At 43.2% G+C, this 15,111-nt stretch overlaps 1 protein-coding gene across 4 annotated transcripts in view; it reads right to left on the bottom strand.

Moving 5' to 3' along the window:
• Window positions 1-15,111, bottom strand: part of DCAF11 (DDB1 and CUL4 associated factor 11) — a 45,248-nt gene that overhangs the window by 19,383 nt on the left and 10,754 nt on the right. For 3 of the 4 annotated variants that reach the window (XM_085895397.1, XM_085895395.1, XM_085895396.1), the window contains exons 3-6: window positions 10,839-10,972; window positions 10,233-10,297; window positions 5,933-6,033; window positions 5,494-5,640 (exon numbers count right to left, since the gene is read on the bottom strand). In XM_085895397.1, coding sequence (XP_085751523.1) covers window positions 5,494-5,640; window positions 5,933-6,033; window positions 10,233-10,297; window positions 10,839-10,972 — 447 coding nt within the window. Of the gene's footprint in view, window positions 1-5,493; window positions 5,641-5,932; window positions 6,034-10,232; window positions 10,298-10,838; window positions 10,973-11,394; window positions 11,435-15,111 lie in introns of all 4 variants that reach the window. The other variant, XM_085895398.1, reaches the window with a different exon arrangement.

The raw sequence follows: 15,111 nt of genomic DNA, 5'->3' as shown, positions 1-15,111 counted from the left end.
TGGGAGTGGGCTGCTCAATATCAGGAGTCATTGAGCTGCCCACCACCTGTTCATGGAACCCGGAATTGTAACGACGAATAATATTTTGTCTCATAAAACAATGACCATTGTGTACAGCAGCAATTGGGTCAAGTAAGGTAATTTTGATGGGTGCAGAGCACATCAAGCAGGTGGTCCTTGTGCATAGGGTATTATACATGTTTTTTTTGTTGGAGGGAATTTCAAATGGCCACGAAGAACGGGTGACCATTCTGAAGAAGTGGTCACAAAGGCAGGTTTGACTGTAGAACGGACATTTCACAATGATAAATACTGGCAGAGGTGAAAGAATACCTTTCGCTATTCCAAATGTCGATTGTTAAGTTCAGTGCACGTTCATGGTGGTGGCAAGTGAAGGATGACAGCATGTTAAAAGTCAGTGTTTACAGCATGCAACTGAGGAGGTCATGGCCTCAGTATTGTTCTCCAAAATCTCATGAGATATCTTCACAATGGTTCCGTCTTCGTAGACAGTAAATAATAATGTGGTGATCGGTCATAATGAGGAGGGTGGTGTGGAAGAACCTCCAAAATTCAATGCACGTTGCACTGGCAATGAAGTCCTGTGTCGTCTTTGATGTAAAGATCACGCCATCCCGTAGCACTTCAGGTTACTTCCAACGTAACAACGGCACGTTCTTTCCTGCAGTACCTTCACAGAAGTCATATTCATGCTTTGATTCTGTTAATTTTATATCTGAACAGAATGGTAAAATATAAGACTAGGGTGGGAAAATAATGTGATGTGCATCAACTTCAGTGTTCCCTGGCTACAACAAGCGATTTTCGTTCTTGGTGATCATTGTGGATGGCATTCAGCACCACTTCTTCAACCGTGGGGCACATGAATGCGTCCACATTTCATCCACCACAAGGATGTGCTCGAGGAACATGTCAGGCTCGCGTTGCCAATGCTGCAGGCGAATTGTGCACATCAACAAGCGTATGGTCAGCGAATCATCAGAGTACAAAGGGCACCCATTTTGCACAAACCTTTCTCTTTTTCAGGTTTGGGTGGGTGTGTAGAACACACTTGCAGTGTAAGTGACCGCTTTATGCACATTTTTCTGGTATAGATCATTTTGGATCAGCTGAAAAATAATGCTCATCAGCCACAATGGATGACTTGACTTTCACATGCAGTCTGAAGTGCCCTCATGACCAGCGTGGATGGCTTTCACATGATGGGGAATGAATTATGTAATCTAATCGATTCTACATGTTCAGCCCAAACACTCCATAATAAGTCAAGTAGCTCATGGAGGCTTTCCCAGCAGAATATGAAATTTGACAATTACACATATGCCTACATGTAGAAAACTTGCTTGCAGTACACTTCAGTCCGTTACTCAGGTGTAACTGACAATAGCACCTGGACTTTACCATAACTGAGGAAATAAGTTTGAAATTTGTTATTGGCACAACTACATTAGGAAAATCTGGGGGGTAGTTCGGCACAACAAGGTCATACGGGAGACTTTTGAAATGGTTCTCTTAATAATATTCTCTCTGCCATAAAAAAGCTGAACATGTAGAAATGATTACGTAATTGTTAAAGGACTGTTCCAGCACCCATTCAAGTGCCTGATTGGCACGAGGGATGTGCAGAACACCTGATTGCAAGTTTCCATTATCAATGCCACCGAAGGCGGATGGAGGTTATGTTTTCAACCCTGTTTGTCTGTGAGCAGAATATCACAAAAAGTTATGGACGGATTCAGAATAAACTTTGTGGACAGGTTTTGGGGTGTGACAAGGACGAAGTGATGAGGCTTTGGTGAATATCTGGGTCTCGATCCGGATACGAGATTTTTTAATTTTACAAGCGATTCCTCACCATTAAGAGATAGATAGGGCCAAAAATGATATGTAGCACGACCCTGTATTTCAAAATGTTATTGATGGATTTGGACGAAACTTGGTGGACAGAATGGGTGTGTGACAAGGACGAATCGATTAGATTTTGGTGAAGTTCCAAATCCAATAATTTCTAAAGTGATTGTTCCCAATTGAGAGATCGGGCCAAAACGATATATCACGTGTTATATTAAAAAAAAGTTGTGGATGGGTTGGGTATGTGACAAGAACAAGCCAATTAGATTTTGGTTAAGGTCTGGATGGAGATCTGGCCTATCATTGAAATGCAAAACGTAAACTGTTCAGCCTGGTGGAGGTAAAGTGGTGAGAAAAAGTTTGTGAACCCTTTCAAATTTTCTGTATTTGTGCTTAAATTTGACCTAAATGTGATCAGATCTTCATTTAAGTCTTACTAACACATAAAGGGAACCTGATTAAACAAATGGCACACAAAAAGAAAAAAGAAAATCTACTTTTTCATTTGCTTATTAGACAAGATGATCCAACATTCAATTTTGTCGGAAATAGTATGTGATCCTTTACATTCAGAAACTGGTGACACCGTCTTGAGCAGCAATAACTTCAACGAAACATTTCTTGCAACTCTTGATCAGTCCTACACATCATCATGGAGGAACTTTGACCCATTCTTCCTAACAGAACTGCTTCAACTCCGAGATATTTATGGGCTTTCTTGCATGAACTGTTCGCTTCAGGATCTGCCACAACATTTCAATTTGGGTTGAGGTCTGGACTTTGACTTGGCCATTCCATAACGCAAAATCTCTTCTGCTTCAGCCATTCTGTTGTAGATTTACTTGTGTGTTTAGGATCGTTGTCTTGCTGCATGACCCACTTTCTATTAAGCTTCAGCTCACGGATGGATGCCCTGATATTCTGCTGTAGAATTTTCTGTTACAATCAAGAATTCATAGTTCTGTAAATGATGGCAAGCCGTGTGCATCCTGAGGCAGCAGAGTAGCCCTAAACCATGATACTCCCCCCACCATGCTTTGCGGTTTGCATGAGGTTCTTAAGTTGGAACCTAGTGTTTGTTTTTCACCAAACATAACGTTTCTCATTCAAGTCAAAAAGTTCCACTTTTGACTCATCTGTTCACAGAACATTCTTCCAATAGCCTTCTGGATCATCCAGGTGGTCTTTAGCAAACTTGATATTGGCGGCAATGTTCTTCATGGAGAGCAGTGGTTTCCTCCTTGCTATCCTCCCATGCACACCATTCTTGTTCAGTGTTTTCCTGCTGGTGGACTCGTGAACACTGACTGCCAATGCAAGAGAGGCCTAGAGATCCTTCAATGTTACCCTGGGATTCTTTGTGACCTCCTGGATTATTGTATGCCTTTGCTCTTGGAGTGAATTTCGTTGGACGACCGCTCCTGGAAAGAGTAAAGGCCCTGTCACACCTTGACGATTTAGCCAGCGTATGCCTGACGTATGAAAAATTTGGCTAAAACGCTGGCACACGCCAAATACGTTATGGGTAAGTTTTGGAAACATTGAGAGCATGCTGAAAAACACTGCCATACGTCGTAGTACGCTGGCTTTCATCGTTGTACTTTGCGGTTGTCCTCAAATTTTAGCATGCTTGAAATTTTACGACTTATGCCAGTGTATGACTCACAAGTTCCGCTACGCTGGCCATAAGTTGTATGCACGTTACGCGATCGTTGACACACATTAATTGTAAGTTAATCATAAGTCGAAACACGTCGAGGTAATGTTTAGCGTACCCGAAACTTATTTCTAACCTATGAGTAACGTGTTGTAGGCACGTTACGCGATCGTTAACACACGTCGACACACGTTACTTGTAAGGGACTCATAAGTTTAAACACGTCAATGTAATGGTTAGCGTCAGTGTTCCAGACTCCCTGGTTTTTTGTTTTTGTTTTTAATTTTTTTTTTTTCGGTACGACGGTCATGTTGACACTTTTATTTCTAGTGTGGTTATGATTTAAATCGTTGAGCGGCAGCCTATTAATTATATTATATTATAACCGCACTAGAAATCGAAGTGTCAACATCACCGTCATACCGAAGAAAAAAAAAATTAAACCAGGGAGTCTGGAACACTGACGCTAACCATTACCTCGACGTGTTTCCACTTATGAGTAACTTACAAGTAACGTGTGTTGACGTGTGTCAACGATCACGTAACGTGCCTACAACTTATGGCCAGCGTATGCGGAACGTGTCATACGCTGAGTAGGTCGAGAAATTTTCAACATGCTGAAAATTTCTTGACGTACTCGGCGTATGACGACGTATGCCAGCGTGCTCTTAATGTATACAAAACTTACCCATAACGTATTCGACGTGTGCCAGCTTGCTTCGGCAACTTTTTCATACATCAGCAAACGCTGGCTAAAACGTCAAGGTGTGACAGCGGCTTCACACTTCGATGTCTAGTGCGGTTATGATTTGAATCGTCGAGCCGGAGCCAATGAATAGCCTATGCCTCGTGATTGTCGGTGATACGCTGCCGCGTGCTATGCATAAGTTACACTATCATTGGTCATAGGTTGTGAACGCTGCCAACACGCTAAGCATTCGTTGGTACAAGTTAGCTATATGTGATTGAAACGATCTGTGTACGTTACTATTATGTTCTGCATACGTCCAACACACTATTATACGCCCAAAACTTAAAAAAACATCAATAGTTCAGCGTACGCCAGCGTTTTACATACATTTTGATACCTTGCCATACGCTGGCTAAAACGTCAAGGTGTGACACAGCCCCTTTACAATGGTGTTGAATTTTCTCCATTTGTGCAATATGTGCCTGACAGTTGATTAGTGGAGCCCAACATCTTTAGAAATGGTTGTGTAACCCTTTCCAGACCGATGAGCATCGGCAATTCTTTTTCTGAGGTTCTCAGAAATCTCTTTTGAACAGGGCATGACATGCTTCCACAAACCTCTGGTGACGAACAAAGTTTGCGATTTTCATATCGGGCAAGGCCATCCAAACTCTCTCCTGATTTCCATCCCATTGATTGAAACGCCTGACTGATTACCCCATTCGTTGAGATGCTTAACCGAGATGATCACATACTTTTCTGCCAAAGAAATTGAATGTTTGATTATTTTACTCAATAAACAAATGAAAAAGTAGATTTTTTTTGTAATTTCTGTTTAATCAGGTTGTCCTCATCTATTATTCGGACTCAGATGAAGATCTGATCACATTTTAGGTTAAATGTATGCAAAATACAGAAAATTCTGAAGGGTTCACAAACTTTTTCTCACCACGATATGCGCTCTACCAAGTGCCATTCTAGTTTGGAATGCTATATTAGGACCGTAAGCTAGTAATATCAGATGAAGCAAAACGTGGTATGCGACATGCGCGCAAGACTTGCTGTACTAATGCTGATTCAAATAATTCCAAGGTAAATCATAACGACACAAAAACAGCCATTAAAATGGATTCAGGAAGGTTGAAAATAGTGGTGTCTCTTTCACTTCACCATTGTGCATCCAAAATAATATTTTTTTTAAGGAGATGGGTTGTAAAGGCAGAAACAAAAGACAGTTTTTGGTTAAGATATGAAATACAATTGAAACACTCACTGTAATTAGACCAACTTGAATACAGGAAGTGAGCACCATCTGGTGTGAAGGCAGTGTCGAGCACACTCCAGCCCATATCCTGTGCACGCACCGTTTTAAACTTCCTGAATGAGCCGTCATGTGTGTTATACATCCGAATCTTCTGATCTACATAAAACAAATTAAAACATAAAATGCTCTGATGAGCATTAAAACAAATTAATCTTAATTCATCACATTTGTTGAGAAATAACACCAGCAATATTAATGGCTGTATACTTTTGGAGATCAGGTGGCATTTTGCAGAACGAGTCAGAAATTCCACCATATTTGTGAAAGTATGAAATAGGTGGTCCTCTCTCTCTGTATTCTTGCATAATTACCCTTCGTCAAACTTGTGTCTGGAAAAGTGTGGAGCAAAACATTCAAATGCACGCATGCACACGCACCAATCACTTACCTTGGCAAGCTGACAGAAACATGGACCCATCAACCGTATAGACGCCACAAAACACCTTTTCCCCTAGTTTTTCCTTCCGCCAAATATGTTTGGGGATAAATCTGTAAAGGATTGGGCATAAAATCCTTGCTCATCCATCATACCTTTGAACAATCTTTACTGGATGTAAAAAAATAAATCAATAAAAAATTAATATTTTGATGTATAAAAGTTGTGTTGAAGTTGTATTTTTTAAATGACACTAAGTGTTTGTACATCAGTGGTCATGTTGTTACGAATCTGGAAGCCATGAACACTCAACATACAGGTCCCATAGAACAGTTATATGGGTATGTGTTGTTTAATTAGGGTCCCCGTCCCGTGTCTAATGGGTAAGTAAATGTACAGGCGCTGTGAAGTTACTTTGATAGTCAGGGTTTTCTTTTATTTTTACACCACCAACATCAACTACAACAACATGCCTTCACCTCGCTTCCTCACACCGACGCTATGGCCGATGTGCGTGTCAGCACGTACGTAGGCGGAGTTCACGAAGACCTGACATCTCTCTCGCCCAATCCGGAGGGGGGGGGTGTGGACAAGATGGCCGTAAGTCGGTCAAAGGGCACAGAGCGGGCTCCAAGAGAAGTGAAGCCTCTTTGGGGGCGGGGAGTTGAGACACCCCGTCACGCCCCCCCCCGGTCCAATCAACGGCCTTGGCGCCCGTTTTGGCCGATGACAGGGCGACGAGCGCATTTTGCGTGTCAAAACCAGCTAATGAGGGAAGGCATAGACCACGACACTGAGGTTCGGCTGAAGGAGGGGCAAGGATAAAGGTCCGGCTCCGTTTTTCCGGAGGAGAGAAACTTGTGACAAGAGTGGTGATCGCGTTCGCCTGACGCGAGTGGTTATCATGTTCGCCTCACACGCGAAAGGTCCCTGGTGGTGGTTCTTCCTTGGAAAGCTAGTTTTTCGTCTTGCCAGACTTCGCCCTGCCGGCCTCCATTTGCCGGGAGCCCAGTCATGTGGACGCCTGGGCTGCTACAGGTCTGAGTCCCGCCACCCCGCCAGCTCAACGTACCCGCACCAGGCAGACAGGTCTGAGGCAGGCTCTGGGCTTCAGTTTGCCTTTCCCTCTGAGCTGGAGGCCTCAATAAAGGCTGTGGCCACCGTTTTGTGTGTGTGTGTGTGTGTGTGTGTGTGTGTGTGTGTGTGTGTGTGTGTGTTTGTGGGCTCGTCTGTAAGTAGGAATTGTATGTGCTCTTTGCTGTACATACTTGCATCTCATTAGTCGTGATAACTCTGCTTCTTGTGTGCTCCCCCCTTATAAATAAATACATCTTATATATTATTTCCGAGTTTGTGGTTTCGTGTCGCGCTATCTTCGACTTTGTTCTGCGCTCGAGTAACGTGATATTCGGCTTACATTATCTCAAAGACCATATGAGGTGCATGGTACAAAAAGGTAAATAAAATGGTTCTGAAACAGTGAAATCGTATTCCACTTACTGCATTAAAGTAAAATTACTACTGATACTCTGCATCAGTTCCATTCTCAAACACATCCACCCCAACATGTCGCGCAGAGTGTGGGTTATGCTAGTTTGTTAAATGTATCAGTTCGTTGCTGTGTTTCTTCCATTGGCTTAGCATGGCACGTGTTGGTGAATTATAGAGGCTGGTGCCGCTGTAAATGTACATTTGGACCGACGGAACTTCGGCAACCGTCCGCTCGGGTTGCGCACGGGTTGGGCACGCTAACGGCTCGACTCGTACAAGGGCTGTCGAGGGTGTGAATACTCGGTAACTCGCCACATGGATTTCTAGGTATTTTGAAGATTGGCAAATAACCCTGTACCACGTGGTGGAATTATTGACGATTCACGGTCCGGTAAGGGACCCGTACTTGTCGGAGTTTTCCAAAAGGTATGATCTAGATTCCGGGTGTTTGGTAGAGTTGACCCTACCGCCCCACCTAGCGGTCATGCTCGCAGCCGATACCCAGTCCACAACAATATCATGCAAGGTGCAACGTGACCTATGCATTTGGACAGTGATTTTTTTTGGTTTAATACAAGATCTAGGCTCATGGAAGAGCGAGGTGACAGAGGGTAAAAAGGCCACAAACAGTGAGGCTGCTAAAGTTCAGTAGGTGACTGCTCATTAGTTACACCTGCCACTACAGATAAGTTCAGATTGCGTTTGGTACGAGCAACCCGATTGGATTAATGGAGAAGTTTCTTTGGATTAAATAAATATATATATATATATATATATATATATATATATATATATATATATATATATATATATATATATACATACATATATATATATATATACACATTTTATATATATAAAATATATAAAATAAAATAAAACACCAAACCAATAATGGGCATTCTGATTTTATTCAGAGAAAAATCAGACAAGTGGTTGGCTGATTTCCTCTATGAGTGGAAACAATGGGTGGTCCTTGATGGTGTCCCACAAGGCATTGTCTTTGGACACACTATTCTTGATCTATATCATGGATTTATCTTGATTCTCTTGAAAACAAACTTCCCCATTTTGCCGATGATGCCACCCTGTGTACATAAGGATGCATCATTCTTGTGAAAGGTTGGCTGCTGCCAAAGTCAAGTTAGACTTGGAAAAGATAAGCCAATGGTTGCCCACCTGCATTTGTCCCTTCACTTTTTTTTGTTGTATACAAGGTCAAGGCTCATGGAAGAATGAGAACCCTGAACAAATCAGGATGCAACAGAACAAAAGGAAAAGCTGGGGGGGGGGGGATTGTGATACACCAACAGCAGGGTTGAGGACAAAATAGAGAGAAACTTGGACAAATAATGGGTGCGGGGAGGAATGAAGGGTAGGGGAGGATGCATGGGGTGGACAAGATGTATACAGAAAGAAACTCTCAGGAAGGAAAAACTCGAAATTTGGAAGGATGTGGGCTTGCAGGTTGGGGAAATGCGAGTAGAAAAGATCATGGTTTTGGATGGGGGATGATTTGAGATGGTGGAGTACAGCTGTCTCGTTCTCCCGATTTTACAATAGTCTCCCTACATCCATTGTCTCATCCTCCTCACTTCAGTCTTTCAAATGCTCTGCTCATCACTACCTCGCACACTGAAGCCCATCCATGATCAACCACTACACAAAGCGATTCTTTCCTGCTCTATTCCTCTTTTGGCCATCGCTACTCATTTTCGTTTCATTCCTCATTTCTTACTTGTGTATGAACACTCCCCCATCTTCCCTCCCCACTCTCCAACCCCATCCCATACCCTTTGGTAGATTGTAAACCTGCTGCCCTTTGTCATTTGACTCCTCCATTATCCTCGACTCTTCTTGTCGATAAAAAAAAATTCATTTTAAACTAATGCAATTAAGCTTTTGCTACACTGTACTTAGAAACGGCTGCACAAATGGCATAACAAGTTAAAGTTAAAAATACTGTGACTGTGACTAGTTATATTTGCCATTACTGGTGTAAGATGCATTTGTGTCAAATTTTAACAAAAAGGAAAACAATGAACTGTAATTAGTAAACACACTAAATCACAAAGCATAAATCAGCATAAATCAGAAAGGAATCAGAGCATTCATTTCCTCAAACGTGAGTTTGGACATTCATCGCATTTCTAAATGAATTGCACCACTTTGGCCTTATGCTCGAAAACGTGCGTTTCAGTACAGTGTTTGGAAATAAAATTACGATAGCTATATATTACTAAAACTCTCAACTTGTATATATGTATGTTCCTGAAATACAGCCAAAACGGTACACGATAGCACAAACATTTTAGTGCTACCTCACTCACCATTCTCCTGCGGTGTGCAGTATCAATTTTCGTTCAAAATCGGGCAATGAAAAAAATTATTAAAAAATCAATTCCCGATTCAGTCAAGTACTCTTCAGGAGAATTTGATCAATGCAAACAACGTCAGCAGTATAGTTCGCTGGAGCTATCCTTTTTTCTGTTTGAAATGATTTTTTTATCAACCGCTGTCACAACGGGTTCACCGGTCGTCTAGTATTATAATTAAAATGTGGCGAGTCAGGTCGGTTTCCAGGAGTTTGGAAAAAAGCAAAGGTGTGTGTGTGTGTGTGTGTGTGTGTGTGTGTGTGTGTGTGTGTGTGTGTGTGTGTGTGTGTGTGTGTGTGTGTGTATACACGCACTTTTGTGCATATGCAATTAAGCATAGCAAAGTACTGATTGTAGAGTGACTGACCTCCATTCCCTCAAAGGACTTGTAGAGCAAAAAATATATAAATTTAAATCCACATTGAATCAAGAGCATCCCAACTCACCTTGAAAGCACTTGTGCTTGTTGTCCATTTGAGAAAGATCGGCCATGGCAAATGCCTGCCTCTCTCTAGCATACATCAACACACACAGGTATTACAAACACAGGGATCTATAATCACAGTCAATTATTAGGTGATCATCTCTGAACTCTACAATTAACAACAGAAACCGTAACAAACCGAGGAACCAGAAATATCTCCCACTGCGTTGGGTTCATATTCAGATTACAGCTTTGAGTGCAGTGGTCATTGGGATTGCTCCATCATCCATCCATTTGGACCATACTCTGTGCAGAGCGTTGGTGCTGCCTAAGCAGTCTCCTGGGCTATTGGGCGCAATCCTGGACAGGTCCCCACTCCGACACAGGATACCAGCAAGCTGGGACTCATTTTGCCGACCTCGGAAGGAAGACAGGCTGAGTCAACCCCACCTGGTATAAATTCAACAGCCAAGTGGGATTTGAACTCAGGACCCTAGGATCCCAAGCCCACCACTCTAGCCATTAAGCCAACACCTCGCATATTGGGATTGATAAAGATCGATATCTTGATTTTGGTGCTCGATTTAGCTCTGGATAATGATTGACATGCATGTAGAGGTAGATATACCTGATGCAGAAGTTTAGGCAGAGTGTGGCAACGTGTGCTCTGGGGTTTCAGGTCACAAACACCTCCAGTATCCAGCAGGATCTGCTGTTGGATCGTGCTGTGTTTCATTTCTGTTGTATCTGGGTTTGCGTCCACTGCTCAGGCACAAAAAAAAAAAATCAAAAAAAAAATCAAGCAATCATCCATGAGCTTATGAGAACGAGAGGTACAAAGGCACATGTCTTCATGCACATGAATCAGAACAATCAAGTGTTTGCCTTTATTTTAATTTCATGTGTCATGCACTTGAGGCAGGAACGTGCTCAAATACAGTATGTGCAAATAATGTCCCTCAAAGTATCAAATCGAGCCTCAGAGTATGAGAAAAGTAATTAATTTTTTTTTATGAGACATCACAGAGAATAACCCCTCATCGATACACAATACCCCTGTCTTTGTACATTTGCAGCCAAAATATATCCAACTCAAACAAACTGTCTTTGTGGTTCAGGTCTAAGGTTATAAGAATGGTATACTACAAGAGAATTTTTAAACTTCTACCACATTTATAGCTCACCTGGACTTTAGTCAGGTGAGCTGATGCGATCGAGCAGTTTCTGCAGGTGAATCAGTTAGTCAGTGAGTCTGCAAATACTTCAGACATCATCGCTTGAACCACACACGATTTTGATAAAACCTGGCCACAAGCTTTATATCTGATGCCTAACAAAGGTGTATTGACTGCATCTGAATCTGTGCTCATTAAGGGGATGTACGGGGGGAGGGGGGGGAGAGGTATGATTAGGAGGAGGGTTTACACGTCCTCCCCCCAAAATAGGTATCCGCTCTCCTCTCCAAAACTGCACAGACAATTTGGATGAAACTTGACTCCAACCTTCATCACTCGTGGTGTACCAAAGTTTCTTCATGACATTAAAAAGAAGAAAATCAGGGTCTGTGATGGGTTTGAGTAACGGTTACTCCTGATCCAGGTGAGCTTCAGGACTCACAGTCCTATTTTTATACCTGCAGCCTTCCTCCTCATCTTCAAAATGTGCCCAATTCTCCAGACACTATTTAATACTGTCAAAAAATGTCAATAAACGATCAAAATTAACCATCCGTTAAAACCCAACTTTTCTCTTGCAAAATGTTGCAACGTGTATGGGTCCTGCCTGAAACCCACAACTTCACTACGCGGATGCAATCTTTCCCCCAAAAGATGACAAGACTGCAACCTGAAACTTTTAGTTAATTGAATCAATAGAACAGTGACGATAGCAATAAGAGCACAAGTATGATTAAATGATCACCAAACAACGCAGGGAGGACAAATCGTGATGACGACTCAAGCATGAAAACACACAGACAAGTACAGTACTTATTGGAATAACAAGAAAATACCTAAAATAAGGTCACATTGAAGGGAGTTGATCTAGTATGGTGAAATGGCCAAAAAATAAATTGAAGGATAAGGATTGAGACAAAGATAAGGAATGAAAGAAGCACGTCCTTGTTGATGCAATAATGGCCACCAGGGATCACATGGTCGGTGCTCGGGGCAGAAGGGAATGAGGGTCGGTGCTCGGGGCAGAAGGGAATACTTGGCAAAACAGAACAAAGTAGAATGGCACTCGCCAGTGCATACGTCTGCCAAGCTGAACAGATTATGTTTTGTATCCCACTGATTGGCTGGATCTGAATTAAAATTGAATCTGTTTGTTCTTGTTACCTAACCAACTCATCCATCTATCGTTTTGTCATAACTTGCTCACAACTTTTTGATATATCAATATATATATATATATATATATATATATATATATATATATATATATATATATATATATATATATATATATAAATATATCTTCTTCTTTTGGCTGCTCCCTTTCAGGGTCGCCACAGCGGATCATCCGTATGATCCGCATCGTGATTTGACACATGTTTTACGCCGGATGCCCTTCCTGACGCAATCCTGGTCGCCTCTTAAGACACAGGGATATGGTACACCTATTTTAACCGGGGTATACACCGGCCCAGTATACTGGTACTCATTTTGCCGACCTCGGGAGGATGACAGGCTGAGTCGACCCCCTGGTGTAGTAATTCAGTGGCCCAACGGGGCTTGAACTCAGGACCTCTTGGATCCCAAGCCGCTGCCCTAAATAAATAAATAAATATATATATATATATATATATATATATATATATATATATATATATATATATATATATATATATATTGTGATGTCCACGGGACTTGTACAGTCCCGCCAACGTAGAATGAGCCGAAACGATGGAGGCGGTTTATTTATTTAACCCAAAGATGGCGGTTCCAATCGCTCCACCGCAAACGGGACGAGGAAGGTGGCACGAGTCACTTTTCACTGAGTTGATGATGTTTATTTGTTTTTATTATTACCAGAAATAACAAGACTCGGCAAGAAGAGGGATCCGGGGCGATTCGACGGGATGGTGTGGGATCGGGCGTGGGGAAAAACACAGACAATTCCAATGAATATACAGATCTCAATCCCTCTAAGGCGCCACGCACGCACGCACGCACGCACGCACGCACGCACGCACACACACACACACACACACACACACACACACACACACACACACACACACACACACACACACACACACACAACGTAGCTATTTCTGGTGGTCAGGCTGGACCATGGTGTGGACGCAACTGTCCCTGGATCGGCGTCGGACGAGCTGGCCTTGCTCTCGTCAGGGGGGCAGGAGAAACCGTGGTGCTGTCGACCTCCTGGTCTTGGCCCAAGTCCGCTCACAGCCGCCAGGGAACCAGTTCTGGCGCCAAGTTGCGAGCAGGAGAGGGAGGCAGGTCCGCCCGCCGTTCGACCCCGTACTCCGAGTCAGCAGAACCCCAGAGCCAACCAAGGTGAGGCATGAGGCTCAGCAAGGCTCCAAGACACAATCAAGAACACGATCGAATCAGCACAACAACAAGGACGCTCTCCGCGCAACAGCCTTCCCCACCAAAAAAACACGATCTTTTGGTTGTGATCTTCTTCCCTTCCTCCTCCTTTTCGACCCCGAACAGAACCTTTTTATCCTCCTGTCCTCGTCACTCCCAATTGAGCCGTTTATTGGCCCACCGCCGTCGCCTTCTGCCAATCGTGATCACGGGGCGGAGCCATCCGCTGCACTGTCCTGTGACGTCACGGCCAGTCTCCAGAGAATACCAAAAGGGGTTTACGCAGACACACTTACCCTATCCCGTGTCCCTATCTAATTACGTGACAATTATCATTTCCCCCCTTGAAGAAATGAACATTTACTAGAGAACTTATCACCACTGAATTGCTACTTATTACATCGAGATCCTGGTAAACTCAAACAGCATGGCATACCTAATTAAACATCCTAATTACCCTTTGAATGCATACCCCCCCCTCAAACGTAACACTGCCCCCTCCTCTGGTACCGCAGCTCCTGCAAGGTATATCACAGGCGCTACCGTACCAGCCTTAACACTTACTGACTCACACCTAATTAACCGAACGAATTAAAGTAGGAGGGGCAATGGGCAGCGAGTCGCAGCTAACTTACCTATCCTGCTTAATGTACTACCCCCCTTATGGCCTTATCCTCGCCTAAACAATCATTCGTTTTTTTTATTTTATTTTATTTTATTTTATCACATTAGAGCACTGAGCGAAGTTGCACTCCATCTTCTGGATCATCCCTCTTGCCCAGCACTCTTCCAGTGATCTGGGGAGGGGAAACAAAAGGTTCCACAAAAACACAACACTTATACTTTACATTCCTACTCTAAGCCTTAACGACACTATTCACAGGATACTTACACTTGACCGCCTCCCCCAGTGGATGCTAATAGACCCAGCGTTACCTGGGGAGCCAATTTTCAAATTTGCTTGCCCCAAAATTATGCGGACATCATGCCCTTGCTGCACATGTCAAGTTGTGCGGGATCGAGTGGGACTCACACATCTTCACAACACTCACACCATGGTCATCATCACATTTCTAGGTCATGGTCCTCATTTTAATCATGCAGGCTGAATACCGTCGTGGCCGTGGGGTGGGTTACCACAAGATGATGGGGGCATCTCAGGTGCAACCATGCCCACAGGTAAGCTTTAGTCCAACCCAGACGTTTCTCCGCCCCGCTCCCTTTGATTCCCTCCCCCCTGGTAGCCAACAGCTCTAATCCCGTACAACACTCTGGAAGGGGTCTCACTGGCTCCTCTGGCCTTCCTGGGTCGCCAAGGTCCTACCCGCCTTGGTCGCCCAA

Source organism: Eptatretus burgeri, chromosome 9 (assembly GCF_056783735.1).
Source record: "Eptatretus burgeri isolate ZD-2024b chromosome 9, Ebu_testis_v1, whole genome shotgun sequence".
Classification (NCBI taxonomy): domain Eukaryota; kingdom Metazoa; phylum Chordata; class Myxini; order Myxiniformes; family Myxinidae; genus Eptatretus; species Eptatretus burgeri.
The sequence above is the reverse complement of the archived record's forward strand: the minus strand, read 5'-3'. Positions and strand labels throughout refer to the sequence as shown.